This window comes from Tenebrio molitor, chromosome 5, assembly GCF_963966145.1.
Source record: "Tenebrio molitor chromosome 5, icTenMoli1.1, whole genome shotgun sequence".
In the NCBI taxonomy this organism is placed as follows: Eukaryota; Metazoa; Arthropoda; class Insecta; order Coleoptera; family Tenebrionidae; genus Tenebrio; species Tenebrio molitor.
Window position 1 is genome coordinate 14,503,735 of NC_091050.1, and position 16,146 is coordinate 14,519,880.

Here is a 16,146-nt window from a genome sequence, read left to right on the forward strand (position 1 = left end):
CAGGGGCGTGCGCTCGACGCGGAGCACTTTATTCCACCGGGCGATGTGTATAATTAACTTAACAATCCATCTACTCAGAAACTCGATTATCTTGATTATACGCAGGAGAAGGGCACCACGTATGGCTTTTAATGTAATAACATCCAAGGAACAACGAATTCACACCGATGCACACGACGCGTCCGACATCTCCAACCCCCACACATTTTATAGATTGCACACTTCTTCAAATAAACGTTGATGTAAAGGCACGCCACATTTTCTCGGAAGTTTAGTAAATATGGGATGTGAAATTGGATTCAAGTTAAGAAAATACGCTGAATATGAGCTTCTTGTGTAAACAAGTTTTGCTGTGTGTAGAAAGTTTCGGCTTGAAAAGCACACACGCATACACACAGAGAGAAAGACCGCTCCACCCCAAATAACTTATGCCTGGTAAACTTGCAACCCTATTTATACAACCGTCTACGTAATCTCATTATTGTAGTAACGTACCGGGCATGAAACACACAAAGAAACGAACCTGCGACGTTTTCAATAAAAATGTTCCGTATGGGTTGGGAAATTGAGAGGGCGAACGAACGCCGCCCCTAGTTCGCCCTTCTGTGTCAAAATGAATTTTAAACACACCGGGAGAGACAGCCCTCGGGCCGAACAACATAAAACTCTCTCGAAACGACATTTAACTGTCCTAGCGAAGACTGAAACGCGATCCGGGCTCTTCGGCATCTACAGGTTTCCAATTAATTACCAGGTACCCCCGGTTAGCTCCCATTAATTAATTAATTCATTACACGTCATAACATCTCCAGTTACGAAACTCGCAAACCGGCGGCGACTTGCGCCAACAGATTGGGGGCTAGGGACTTTTTCTCTTTCGACAGATACAATCACTCCGAGAGAAACATCTTTAGGTATCACTGATGTAGAATTAAGACATCAGCCCAGCACATCATCTCTGATCAAGCCGCATCTTAACCGAAAGGACACAGCACGGAGTGTGCCCCCGTACGGACTTAATTCGGCGGTGTGAACGTGTCGTTGCTATAGTAACGTCGTAAACATTCCGTTCTCTCTGACGCGTTACAGGGACACAACACGTCAACATCCCATATACTAGCCGCTGATTGTTGGATACGATTAAGATTTATCTTCCGCTTGCCCCTGCGCCCGCCGCCTCTGTGGCAATTTCAAAGTGTGGCCTCGCTGTTGCATCCATCAATGGTGACGCTGCAGAAGTCGTCGCTAATTCCCCCTGATGAATGGATGTAGATTGATGTCGGCTTCATGGGACCCCATAAATAATTTAATAAACCCATATAATGAAACGGTTTGATTTGATCAATTAATAAAGGGGCTCCGCCGTCGGTCCGGTGCGATGCTCACCGGCGTTGGCGGTTCTCTCCTGTTAACCGACCTAGTCCTTATCGACGCAACATTAGCGGCTTCCCTAGACCAGTCGATGATGATTCGGTCCCATTTCACCACCTTTCGCTAAATTAACTTGATCGTCGGATGCGTCTGCGAAGGCTTATCGTTCCCAGCCACGCTCACCTCTATCGTTCGATCTAATTGGTCGGGGGCTTACACACGGAACCGGCGAACCTATACATTGCTGATTTAATGCACCGACACTTGCTGGTGCTAATCGCAGCGAATTTCGACCGGGCCTCCGCACCGACGAAAACACTCCAGCGGAGTCTACGAAATATCCGGCGAAGGAAAAAAAACCGTCTTTGCTTTTACCTCGATGCTGTGTACGTCTCTGGGTTCATTTAAAAATAAAACTTTCCACTCGCTTTTGGAGCGAACAACCAGGAACTGCATGACACGCTTTCCTGCACTTCAGATTCAACAAACGCTCAGCATATTTTATTCTAAAACCTCCATTAGCAAGATAATTGCCAGCAAACATACAGACATCTGGATATGGTGGATGCGCCGGGCCAGAAAATTATTTCCACGATTATAATGGATTGTTAAGGAATTTCTCTTTTATTAAATTGCACTGGTAACGACATGAAAAGCAATTTTTCTCGTGTTTATGCTAAAATTGCAACGCACGTTAGACCCAGTAACTACCGACAGTTCGAATTTAAAATATTTATTAAGAAGCACAAAAACATTTCATTTTAATAATGATAATCCTCTGTCAAGTTAATGCGGTGGATGCAACATGCCATAAAATTCTCTATATTTAGTGATGGGAAAGATAATCACGACACATAAGAAGCACCTTTTCGGATGTTGGAAAGAAGTAACAGCTTTATTATAAAATCTTTGTTAATAGACTAAATGTGTATTCCCAAATGTGCAATAAAGTGGGTGCACAGAGCAGGAAAACTCCATTTTCACTGTCAAGACTCGCAACTAAGAAATTTATGCTGCACATTTTACAATTTACTAAATAAATGGTGTCATTATTTGGCATTTAAAAATTCAGTAACGAATACATTTTTTATCGTTTTTCCATATACATATAAATTCCATTATGGTGGATGCGCCGGGCAACAAAAATTTATAAGCAAAATTTATAACTTTATAACAAAGCTTTTAATATATTGTCTCGACTAAACATGACATATCAGTTTCCACTCGTAAAGTCTCAGCTCGCGAATGTTGAATGTATGTTTATTATAATATGGTACTGATCGCATAAAAAATCGTATAAGGCGTTAGTCCCGACAAACGGACGCCAGATTTTTCTTTTAAATCTTCATTAATAAATTAACTAATACGTAACTAAATTCGTCAGATAATTACGTTTTTCTTAGCTATCTCGACGAACTCTCTTATTACGAAACCTATTAACAAACTGCCTCGTCTCTAATGTACAGAGAAATTATAGTGTAATGGATGTGTGACCTTAGAAAATCTCATTTTCCCTCTTGAAATAAACTATTAGGAAAATGATGGAAATCCTGAGATTTCTGAGATGGAAACGTCGCATAACAAAAATGTATGCACTCTCTTAACACAGCTACTTAAAAACTTACACTGCATTTTAGGGGTTAGCACCGACACACCAGATTTCATTCTGAACTGTTCGTTATGACCTTACGACCACGAACTCAGCCCTACTAATATGACCAAATGATTTTCCGAAAAATTGCCCAATAGGCGATACTTATACTTATTTTGAATTGATTTTCCATTCGTCTAAAAAGGGTCTTGAAAATTGGAATTTGCGTGCCTTGGCAAGAAAATCGAAACAGCAATTTTTAATGAGAGATTTTAGGTTGGCAGCACTGCATGTCAATGTCATGTGGAATTTTTGTACGGTGCGATCAATTAAAAAATAAATCGAGTCGGCGTGTTACCTATGCCAACCCAATAAATTCCATATCAGGTAATATTTTAACAAAAATTATTATATTTTGCTTTAAATAAATTGTCAGCCGAAAAAGTAATGTGTATTACACGATAGAAACTGTTTTTCAAGTACTTGCACTTGTGGCGCCTCGGTTGACGCCTCTGCCGTGCTCGCACTTGCAAAATGCCAGTTTCTAGTCTTGTGATACAAATAACTATTTCATCGTTATTATACCATAAGAAAAATTTTATTTCCGCTGTTGGGAACGCAATTGTTATTAATATTAGAGTCACCAGACAGTAGAACATCTCGGGTTGAAATATTCTATAGCGAGTAAATTTTCCGGAGATATTCCTCGAGGCACCTTACATCGTCGATGCGACGGACAATAAAATTCTATTTTCGCTGTTAGAATAGACAGCTGAGAAATTTATGCTTTAGCATATTGCCCCCAATAAACACTGCGAATATTTTATCATAAAAAGCGGAATCATATTTACAGACGTCGTACGTCGACCAGCCGAGCAATAAAATTTCATTTCCATTGTTAGACGAGACAGCGGAGAAATTTATCTTTCGACGCGACCAAACCGACATACCCTGAAAATATTCCACGTTCGAATCTCCAATTAAGGGCGAATTATTCATCACCAGTTCTCAAAGAACGCTACAATTAAGCAAATCCGACCCGAAATCAGTTGCAATTAGCGATAATGTTAAATTAAAACGTGACAATTCTCGTCGACAGCTCGGCCATCCCCCGCATTAATATTTAAGCCTCGACTAAATTATTCCAGATTTTAAAGCGACTCCGCCGCCTCGAAACTACGTTACACTTGCCACCCCCACAAAAGTAATCACATTATTGCTTTCGGACCGGTCCCCTCCACCATTTGCACCGCGAGAAAAAATCCGACACTTTTCCTTTGCGAGCGCTGCGAAAAAAAAAACCGCCGAGAAAACTTGTTGAATCCGGCATGCGACGTGCGTCCCGATTTAAAACTGAAACGGCAACGATGTTAATTAAACCCCGAGCGTCCCCATTCCCGTGATCAACGACCGAAACGTGTCCCGCAACCGTCGGGGGCGGCTGGAACGTGCGCCACTGAGTTATGTGCCCCGTCTTTCACCGCTGAGGAACGGCGACCCTTCGACAAAGTGCAACTCTGGGGCTCCCCCGACGGGACCGTTTAATTAAAGTTTGGCGTGCGAACGAAAAAACGGACCCACCCCCGACGACGCCTCCGCTACAACACCCAAAAGCGAGAAAGCGAAACCGAAATCTCAAATTCAAATTTATGCAAAACGCTAATTGTCGGGAGAGTTAAAAGACGCGAATTTTACATAATCGCCAAGAAAACGCCGTAACCGTGTTATCCGGGGACGGTGGAACGCGACAGGGGGCGCTAATTGGGGAGCGAAAGAGTGCCGTCGGTGGAAGATGCAACTTGCCGAAATCAAACCAATTAAAATTTTAATGACGTTTGAACGGTGTTGGGGGCGGCGAAAGCGCAATTCGACGCGGTTAAATATTAAAAGCGTCGAATAAAAGCCGAACGAATGATTCATGTGGTCCTACCCCAGGCAGAACAACATTATATCGATTGCCAACTTTGAGAAAACAAAAAAAAGCGGAGACCTAAAAATACCAACGCTCCGATATCGACGATACGTAGGAGATGACCATTTTCGTGAAAAAACAAAAGAGTGTTTTGTTTGAAGCGGTCGCGAGGGCGGCTCTCGGGGGTTCTTTTGGTGGACGCGGCGAAAATTCAAATTTCCAAATCTTCCAAATGAAAACTCGTCGTGATCAATCACCGATTTGAGACCGCAAAATTAACCCCGATCGCCCGAACCCAATTTCCACGTCGGCAATTTGCACCGGCGGTTCGTGAATCCGATTTGAAAAAAAATCACACAACTAATTAGATCCGTTGATCGATTAATTAGCGCCGTCGAAACGCACCGGCGCTCTCCCACGCGTCCTCTCCCCTCGCGGCCGGGAAAGAACCCCAATAAAGGTTTTAGGACCTGTTAAAGCACGTGCGTTATGTTCCCGTCAAGATAAGTGCGTCCTTATTGGGCGAAATAACCGGAGCGAGATTCGTTCTTAACGCGATAGAGAATCTCGACACATCTCCCCGTACCAAAAACCAATGTTGGTTCGGTCGAAAAAACAACACGCCACTCCGGAAGGCCTCGAACGTTTGATTTGCCTAAGTTATGAGTTTTTTTTCCGGGGGCCGCCTAATGGCTGAATAAATAGAGATGAAACTCCGTGTTCCGGGTAACGACGTCCCGGATCCGTTACTCGTGGGACGGGTCGAGGACGTTCTCCCGGTATTATTCAGGACGAAAGAACACAGCCGCTTGGAGTAAATTCCGACTTCGCGATTCCATTGTGCATTAATTCGTGCCGCAGAAAAGAATCGATCGACCAGGCGTGTTGTTTCCTGTCGCGAAAGTTCCGACGCAACACTCCGCCTGGGTAGAGATGCAAAGCGAAAAGTCCTACCTGAACAGGAGGAATCCCAGGGCGGTGACGGCGGCGCGGCGGACGTCGTCGTTCACGTCGGACACCTGCAAAATTGAAAGGATTAAACTTTAATTAAAACTTGGAGATGCGAAACGTTCCGATTTTCGAACGCCGCCCCACCGGAACGTGACAAACACAACAACATCGACCAATTTTCACCCATCAAAACATGATTTATGGACTGACTATCAACTCACGAAACAACGATTCGATACTATCGACGGAATAAAACGTCCATGCAACTTTTTTTTGCCCCATACACACCCACAATATTTTGTTAATGATGGTTGTTATGTACGACGTGTTTACCGAATCTATTTATAACCGACATGTCAATTCGACAGCCAAACGACCGAACGACTTAATTCGGAATCAAAATGGTAACACTTTTTAATTAATTAATCCACAACACAAACAGACGTATATTGCGTTCGTTTTAAAAATGGTCACGACTGACAAAAACTTACTTCTCAAAGGGGATATAAATACATTAATTAATTAAAAAAACAATTTTTAATTATTAATGAAACTCACTGGAAAAAACCGTCTCCCAATATGATTATAAAACATTTTCAAAAAAATTGTATGTAGGAGGAGGTTTTCTTGAGAATTTAATTTTTCACGGGACGCAAAAATTAAGTTCGTAGGCCCAGGGGTGAATTTCAAGTTGTAACTTACGAAACAAAACGTCTCCGGTCCATTTTTAGAACGGACAGAGTTTAGGAATGATGACGTCACCCGCCCTCGTAATTAAGTCAACTTTAATTCCACCCTCCCACACTCGGGATCAAAAAACTTACGAATGTGGAGATCCCCATTCCGGAAACGTACATTTTAAAAATGCAACACCGCCAGCGCCATATTTAATTTAGAGCGAATGAACGATGTGACATGCCCATCAATATGTAAAAGCTCCAAGTCCGGAAAAAAATATGTGCGTGGCGCGGGTGTGTGTGTGAGTGAGTCGTTGCATTTTTATAGAGTGGTTTGGCTATTTTCATTCCACTTCGGAAAATAAGCAGATTGTCAATTACCGCCGATAATTTATGAAACAGTTTGTTTGCGTAGTGGCACTCGCAGGGGTCTGCCTGCACATGTCAAAAAAAATTCTTTATTACGATTTAAAAATAATCACATTTTATTAAAGCATAACGAGCGCCCACGTGAGAAATCCTCATCCCACGCGGTCCTGCAAATCTACCGTTTTCAAAGCGGCCCCAGCGCGGGGCTTAACCTGGCATTTGAGCATCAAATATTTTTCGAAACTAATCTGGCGGTCGTAAAAAGTGCTTGAAAAATTGTAACGGACGTGGAGCGGAACAAAACGGCTTTCGAGGGGGAGCGGCGATAATTATGAGCGGCTCGTACCGAATTTAATAAATAGAGGCGGTCGCGACGGCCGTCCTTGTTCCGCTCCTCCTCGTCGATTTGTTGCTCTTTCGACGTTTATTTTCGCGTCATTGCTGGTTTACGCTCGTTCCGCAATCAACTTTGATCTGTCAGGATCCGTTTTAAAACGCCACGGATGCGGCGGCGGCCTCTTTATTTAGTCCTGGGTGTCGTATCTAAATATACAAGGATCAAACTGAGAATTCATAAACTCGACGGTCTGAAACCGAACGTCCCTTCTGCGACCCATTATTCAAGAGGAAACTTTCTCGATCTTGAAAAAAAACTTCCAAATACTCCCATCTTGCCACTTTCCCCAACAGGAACGCTTCCCTTGACCCCATCGCTAATTGTAAATAATACGAAAGCAGCACTTTATGTTTTCTCTTCTTTACCTTCTCGCCATCAAAATTTCATGATCCCCGGCAAAAAATACGGACCCGTTTTTGCTGTTTAGCAAGACAACATTCGCTTAATCCTAATTCAATAAACCGCCGCATCTATTACGCCAACAATCGGACCTGCCAGCCTTTGACAGAATTCTTCCTCAGCTCTATAATATTTTCCGGGTTTTAGGACTTGGCATAATGTCCTGTTTAAAATACAGGAGCGTCGTAACGGTTTACGTTACGAGCACTTATGAAAAATACAACCTCGAGTTTCGTTGAAAAAACTTCACATTTTTAATGTCAAATAAAGGAACGCGAAAAAAAATTCTCCATCGCGAATAGACATTTGATAGTCAAGTCAACTTGCCACGGCACCCATTTAACCACTTGCAATAATTCAAATTGTAAGAGGAAAAACATTTTCACAGGAGGAAATGCTCAAGCAATTCTTTAAACATTTTATCGTTAGTTCACGTTACTTACCGATTCGTAGATACGCACTGGCTCAGAAACAAAACAAGAAATTACATGATTTCTACATGCCATAATAAAAAATACTGCCAATAAGAAGTAATTATGTAAGTACATATGTAATTAAAATCTTACCATTGAATATAGCTTTTTTTCTCTGTTTTTCTGTTATTGTTCATAAAAAACTATTGAAAAATCATAAAATTGTACATGGTTTAAAAAAAATTTCTATCAATACGTGTGAAAAAGACAATACATAAAAACAATTCACAACGTAACTAGACTATAATTGTAAAGAAACTTTTTTTGACACCCTTAATGAAAACGATAATTTTACGTACTCACAAGCGGACGAAAAGTAACTCTTTTTCGCCATTTGTTGGTCTGGTTAGTAAGTTAGCAACAAAACCGATAAAACCCATAATTATTGTCCTGTCACCATAAAGTATGTAAATAAGTACGTACATAATTGTATTGCAAATAGTAAATTTCTAGTTTTGTTGGCAAGTTGATAACAGATATTATAAAAAAATTGTTAGTATGTATTAATAAATTTATCTAGGTATGTATGTATTTGAAAAAGGTAGGTACAAGGCAGGTACAAAAATTTGTAATTTTGATGTCTTTTGCTGTGTAGTTCGTGCGGTCGCCTAAAAAATTTAATCTACACCTCTGCCAAAAAGTGCCTTTTGTCCTCGCCTGTTTTCAAGCCTCGGCTGCGCCTCGGCCAGAAAACCAAGTCTCGGACGAAAAACTATTACAGGAAACAATGTTCTCTAGGTTTTTACCCATTTAAAGCATAACTGGTCAAAATTTAAGAAAATATTTGTTTGTCTTAATTCATTTTTCCGTTGACCGCTTGTTAATTTCAATATTAATGAATTATTTTGTCTAAAGTATAGTGTACCTATTAATGGACCTCATTAATACACTATTTTTCATTAATAAACGATTTTTGCGATTTTGATGTATAAACAACCTCGAACATGCCTTGTTTGCACTTACCAACAATGCAGTAGGTAGTGCAGCAGGGTTTTCTATATTTTATAGCTCCATAACTGCACAATTACGAATTCACTTTTTCAAAAGCCGACCTTTTTGGTTATAATTCGCAAGTCATATTTTTCAAAGGTAACTAGGTTTTCGCAGCAACCGTGATTTTTACGTGAAATTGAATGTGAATGGAGTTGACGTCTTCTGACACTCTTTGTGGTAAAGTGAATAGAATGTGTTGAAAAATTTAAAAATGGCCTACCCTGAGGACAAAAAATGGATGAAGGTCTTTTATAAGGTCTCATTTTTATCGAAAAAGATGAAATTGGTTTTGATTTGGCTTCAATTTGAAATTTTGTCACAAAAAAATAAAGTTTGCGGTCAACGAAAAATTTTTGTAATCAACTCGTTTGTTAATGGGCGATTAATAATCTCAACTATTAAAGGCACTCACTCTCTACACTCGTTCGTGTTTTAAACAGTTTCGATTATTAATCGCCTTCATTAACAAATTAGTTTATTAAATAACTATTAACTATTTATATGTTCGTAACGCCGAAACGGTTCCCAATACGAAAAACACAATAAGACAAAAATGTTGACGTAATTATTTCTGAAAGAAAACATTTCTTGTAAATATTTTTCGGCGTCAGTCAGTTTGACATTGTAGAATATTATAAAACAGGGCTAATAAAGGAAAAAAATAATAATTATTTTTTATTTTCAAACAAAGTAGCTGTTTCGGTTCAATTGCCTCCTACGAAGTTTGACGGATGTTTCCGCACCCAGGAGTTTGAACCTATGACACGCCAATTGCGTGTCCGGTAGGGTTTTCTTTTTACGCGTAGGGGTTTCGCACAATGTGGACCGTGATTTCAAAATAAGGATAGATGCTTCAGATTAATGCAAAGATGTATTGGTGTTTCTGGTTCTACATTTACTTATCAACTAACTTAAAACTAACGAAAATATACAAAAAGTAAATTCGCACCCCCTCTCCGTCATGGGTAGTACGCTGGTGGTCTTTTGCAAGATGTGACTGAGCCAGAGGGCGGGACTTTCCCACTATTGTGAAAGAGACCACCAACGTACCGGCACCGGGGATGATTGTCGACAGGAATATTGGAAGCGGCGTCATAAACTAAATTGGACCGGCCGCTCCAACAGTAGCGAATAAAAGTTAAAAAAAAATAATTAATATTTTTTTACCTTTCATTCGCTAGGTACTTTGTTTGAACAAGAAAAAATTACGATTTTAAAAAACCATAAGGCTCTTAAGAAAATGTTTATAGCAATTTGTGTTTACTTAAAAAGCGCGGAAGAAAAAGAGAAAAATCTGAAAGTGATTTTTTAGAATAGAAAAAAAATTGCTCAACACCGTTCCATTATAAATTTTAGAATTTAGAAAAACCGGGAACCCACGAATTTGTCATGCAAAATTGGAATTTTTCGCGACACGCTGTCAAGGTCTCTCAGGTTTAAACTAAAATTGTTGGAATACGATCATCACTGATTTTTTATAGGACATTTTGTGCTCTACAAAAAAAGTTTGTGTTCTATTTGCTGCAGTTTTCGATACGGAACCGAATCAACTTCAATAATAATCTATAAATAGCTTAAACATTTTTCCTCCCGTACAAATATATCGACTTGTGCTAGTCACATTATTTTGCACTCTCTTGTACCAGAATTAATGCAAGCACAATTTCTATCCGACTGGTCCACGTAGACATTATCCATTACCCCGTTTGAAAGCTGCGAATCTGGCTCGATTTCCCGACATTTTTTCGCATAATTCGTGTTTGCAAAATGTGTCTCCGGTGCGATCCCAATCCGGTAACGAAAACGTGTACGACCCGCTATTTATGATTATTCCTATTCTCCCCTCGCCTCATTTTTTATTAATCAGACATTCGGTTGTCCACGTCTTTATCGCCCTTAAAGCAAATACTCACCCCCGTTGTGTACGTGCCGGTGAATATTTCATGGGTTTGTTACCGGAGTTGATGGCATAAACCGATAAAGCTGACGTTATTAAAATGTCCCTCACGACAAGAGACAATCGCGCGCCCATCTGGAGACGAAAAAGACTCCGCCTTTAATTACTCGAGATGCCACAGTAAAATACGAGCCGCCCGTCCAGCCCACGAAAACTTTCGCAAATATGGCGCTTTTAATAAACACCGGTGACGCGCTTTGTTTCATTTCTAAATATAACGACGTCGTCGCCGTCTTCATCTAACGACTCTCCTTTTGCTCATTCCGAATTCATTTATTCAATAACGTTGTGTTTACGTTATCGCGTCTGGTTCCGGACGGCGCTGGAAAAATTAATGACCGTCGCATTTTTCCCTTTCCGACGACGAGGGGAAAACTCCCATGAGCCAATTAATAAAAATTGGAAAATCGGGAACGAGACACCGACACATCAAAAACTTGATTAATGAATTAATTAGGAACTCGCAACTTAAAATTCCGAAGTCGTCCACCCTCGACGCCTCAACTTTGATTGAAATAAAACGAAACGACTCCACCCGGTGGTCACAAAAATCTTCCCCCATGAAAAACAACAATAAAACGGACGTAAACCCGAAATTCGCTTTCCCCAAGATGGCGGACCCACTCTTGACGAACTTCACCCATTTACAAATTGATGCCGTCTTTATTTGAAAACTTTCGCTGCGACACTTACGGCTACGTGGAGCAGCTTCCTGATGGCCTGGTTGTGTCCGGTCCCGCAGTACGCCATCGCCAGCGTGTACATCCCCGACCTCCTCAAGATGGGGTCCTTGTCGGAGGTGAGCTGTTCGATCAGCGGATCCGCCTCCTCCAGCCGACCGTACATGGTAAAAGCTATCCCGACCGCCAATCCTCTCAGGATCTTCTCGTGCTGACTCTCTTGGGCGTACTGGAAAAAGAACATAACATAAATTTCGTTACGAGCCAGCCGTAAAATTACCAGGTGTAAAGACGTGTCTTCGAGTTACCCACACGTGAGGAGATATGGAGTGTTTAATAAGAAATGTGGACGTCTCATGCGCGACCACCGCACGAAAAAATGGACACGCTGCGGGTGCACAATGGGGATTAAAAGGAGACGTGTAATTGCATCGAGCGGGATGCCCCCTTAAATCATCCGTCGGCGAGATTTAAAGTTAATTTGCTAGTCGGGGCTTCTCATTTCGGTCGAGATTACTGTGACGTTTGCGGCGACGGCGACGACCCTGCAGGGGGTAATTCGCCCTGTGTGCACCGGACATACGAATCGGATCCTGTCGCCCCGACAAACAAATGACACAAGATCACACTGACAGAGAGAAATTACTTTGGTGTCGTTGTCGTGGCAAAAAATTTCTCGTCCAGAAATAAACCACCAAAAATCGACACACTAATGAAGAACCGAAGAAAAAATATATGAAATGTTCCGGTGGAGCGAAAACCGATCAAACAGAATTCCACAATTTGAAATGAGAATTGCCAACGTGCTGAAGGAATGTTTGTTAGCCGAGCACCTATTTTTTTCGTCTGCAAAAATTCTTCCAAATTAAAAAATTCAGTCATACTTGATTCCCAAAATGAGCATTGAATGTAATGAGTTGATCTTCACAGTTTCAAATTTTCAAACCTTAACACCATGCATTTGTGGCGTCCTAAGAGTGCGGCAGTTTTGCACCATGACAATATTTCACCTTACGCCTGACCAATGTGACACGAAAAAGTATTGTTTGTGGGGTCTCGAGACGCACCCGCCTTACAGGGCTGACCTGGCACTTCGTGATTTCTTTTCTCCCCCAGATTAAAATACAAAATGCGTGCTTGGGAACTTTCAAGTAGCGATCGCGCCGCCTCAAGATTTAAAAACTTTGTTTCCGAAGTAACTCAGAAAGAGTGGAATTTTTATTCTGATCGCTTGTCGTAAATGTATTCAGCTTTTGCTTTGCAAAACGAAATTGCAAAGTAAGATACGTTTCATTAGGAACATTGGATGCAACCCACTCGGATAATGATGTAAACAAGCTGCGCCTTAACAAGCCAGTTTTGAAGAGATTTCATTTGTTGACGAAGTTTTAACCGTGAACGAAGTTTCCTCAATTTGTTTTTATCAGTTAAAATTATTGCAAAATTAGATCATTTTAAGCCAGTGCAAAAAAATATTTTTATATGTTACGCGCTGACCCTCTCACTCTCCTGATTTAAGTCCTATTGAAATCGCACATGATGATATTGATGGGTTCACCACTACACATCAGAATTACATCAAAGCAGATCAAATTTCCGAAGAAGCGAACAACGCTCAAGTGTTTTTTCATCTATTTTTACACTAATATAGTATTGTTGTCCACGCTGTCAGTATTTTGCCAATCCGTGTCGAGAACATTCAAACTGAACATTATGCGAATAGTTTGTGCTGTCAATAAAGTCAATGTATTACTTTTACGTCCTGGGAAAGACAAACTTCAGAAATAAATGTTTCGCTTTCTGCCAACCACTGTCCACTACAGGGTTATCACTAATGTTTCTTACATCGTAAAGGTTATGAAATTTGCCGTCTGCCCTACATAGCGTAACTGTAACTGTATAGTCCAATTTTTTACCCTTTTGCGATGACGTCATTATCTAGTAACTTTACGTATGTTTGAGCTAGGATCAGAAACAATTTTGAATTGATCATAAATTACTATAAATGTGTCAAATTTGTTGACAATTGCTTCGAAAGGTTATGTTTGTAATGAATGTAATAAGTGAAAGAAATTAAAAATTGTAAAATTGACAGGAGCATAAAATAACCTCAAATTGACCATCAACAAATAAACGTGCCTTTTTTTTGTTTTTTCTGTTTCTGTCGTTTCAATAAAGAGAAAGCGAGGAAGGAAATCGTGACGTCACCTCAAAAGGGTAAAAATTGGACTATACTACAATGACTGAGTTTGTTAGCAATGAAACAACTGAAAAGTATTGATGTTTTTGTCCCGTAATTGGCACTGACCGGATTTTTTAAATTGAGATTCAAAATGTTTTTGGATAAATCGGTTCTGTTTATTCTATTACAAAAATGAACCTTCCATGGTAAATTACAAATTTGCCAAATTTCATTGTTACCAACAGATTCAGTCATTCTTGATCACGCCCTGTTACATTACAGGTTTTGAATGTAAATCGACGTGATTACCTAAAACAACGGGCTTTAAGATGATTTAATCTAAAATCAAAAAAAGGCCACAAATAATTAACACGAAATTATCTCACAACAAATAATTTGTTCGATTGATGCATTTTATTGAAAAGCGACAAAAACATTCGATGTTGTTGAAGGGAGAAAGTGTTTACTTTAGTTTTTAGTACATATCTACTTACTCTTGTATTGTAACTAATGTCGTGCACGAGATCGTCATGAAAAAGAATCTCTTGCTATCTTAGAACCGTCTAATAAATACTTTGAAATGTGATAAACAATGAAAACTGCAAAGTGACTAGTGCGAGCTGTCAAATGTCAAATTTACAAATCCGGAAGAAACAGCAAATCTGTACCATAAATCACAGCCAACTACAATGTAAGAGACATTAATCACTTTTTTCTGAATTCATCACTAAACTAAGAGAAATAGTAAAGTAACACGAAATCGGTAGTGAAATATTATTTTAGTGATTAATTTGTGTCATTTTGGTTGCATATTATTGTTAATAAATTCTTGCACAGCTACCAATGGATTCTTTTTCTAGACAAGCGAACAATGTGTGTTGCCTAACTTCGGGCGATGGGGTAAACTATCAATTTTAACGATTATGGTAAAATTTCATGTTTCCAGAAAAACATTCACGCACACCGTGACACTAAAGTTCCTCATTCATGTAGTTATTTGCCTCGTCTTGCCGCCTCCACCGCCTCGACACCCGAACAACTACATTTTTAAAGCTTCAGTTATTATTTGTTTTGATCTCGACGTTTTTCCGACATTTCCCAAATAAATCCACTCCGAAATCACAAACACTTTTTTGTTCAAACCCTCCATTCTCACGGGCCGCAATAACAATCACGATTATTAAATCGTGAATAATGAACGAACCTCGCTCGTCGCGCAACTACCGGTTCGCAAAAATTCTAAAATCCCGTTCCGAAACCCGGAAACCTTTCTCGAAAACTCTCCTGCTGGCACCGAATCTCCAAACAAACAAAAAAAAAAAAACAAAATCGGAACCACCACGATCAATTCCTGTCGTCTCCCGCACCCGGCTGATTCTTTCCCCCCGGTCAAAATGAAAACGTCCCCCTTTTTAATTTATTATTTTCCGTAATTCCAATCAGTCCGGAATTCGGGAAAAAAACTCCATTCAATCCGTCTCTCGCCGCGCCGATCCGATCTCCTCACGCTATTTATTTATCCCGGCGTGTATCAGATCAAATCGGTTTTCGCTAATTAAGCCAAATGAAATTCGAAATTCATTAGTTTGTAGTGCTTCGGCCGTCATATTTACAAAACTATCCTCTTTGTGTCTACTCCTCGTTCCGATTATTACAGCATCGGGTTTACGCCACGGCATCGATCCCGTTTCGGCGCTCATTAATTTATGCAAATAAATACGCATTGTAACAATGCAGCCGATTATGGATTTCCGGGCTGGCTTCCGGGATATAAATTACGCCCATAAAGTGCAAAAAAAAAGAGTCGCGTATCGACCCGGAATCCGTCAAACGGGCACGGCTCTGGAAAGAGAGGCGCCGCAACAAATCTGTTGTTTTAAAGTGAACGCCGAGTATAAAGTTAACTAAACGCCCGGAATTCAATTAACGCTTTCATAAGTTACTTGGGAGCTGCTTTTTACCCCCGTCATTGTTTCGGTGTAGGCGGGCGAAGTTTTCAGGGGCGATTTCAATACCGCGCTGGTCATCGTTAACGCTGGGTGTGTTTTTTTTTCTCGCGCCGGGTGAGACTGGATTATCGAATAAAAACCGCCGGCCAAGAACGATTTATTAAAAGAGTTATTGTTGGTTTTTATCGCGTTCCAGGTCCCACTTTTCGGTTGGGGAGCGCCGCCGCACAAAGACGGGGGGATTA

The 16,146-nt window shown here is 40.5% G+C and overlaps 1 protein-coding gene across 1 annotated transcript in view; it reads right to left on the reverse strand.

Moving 5' to 3' along the window:
* Positions 1-16,146, reverse strand: part of Rpn2 (Regulatory particle non-ATPase 2) — an 85,065-nt gene that overhangs the window by 64,909 nt on the left and 4,010 nt on the right. The window contains exons 8-9 of the mRNA XM_069047917.1: positions 11,784-11,999; positions 5,829-5,893 (exon numbers count right to left, since the gene is read on the reverse strand). Of these exons, the coding sequence (XP_068904018.1) occupies positions 5,829-5,893; positions 11,784-11,999 (281 nt within the window). The remainder of the gene's footprint in view (positions 1-5,828; positions 5,894-11,783; positions 12,000-16,146) is intronic.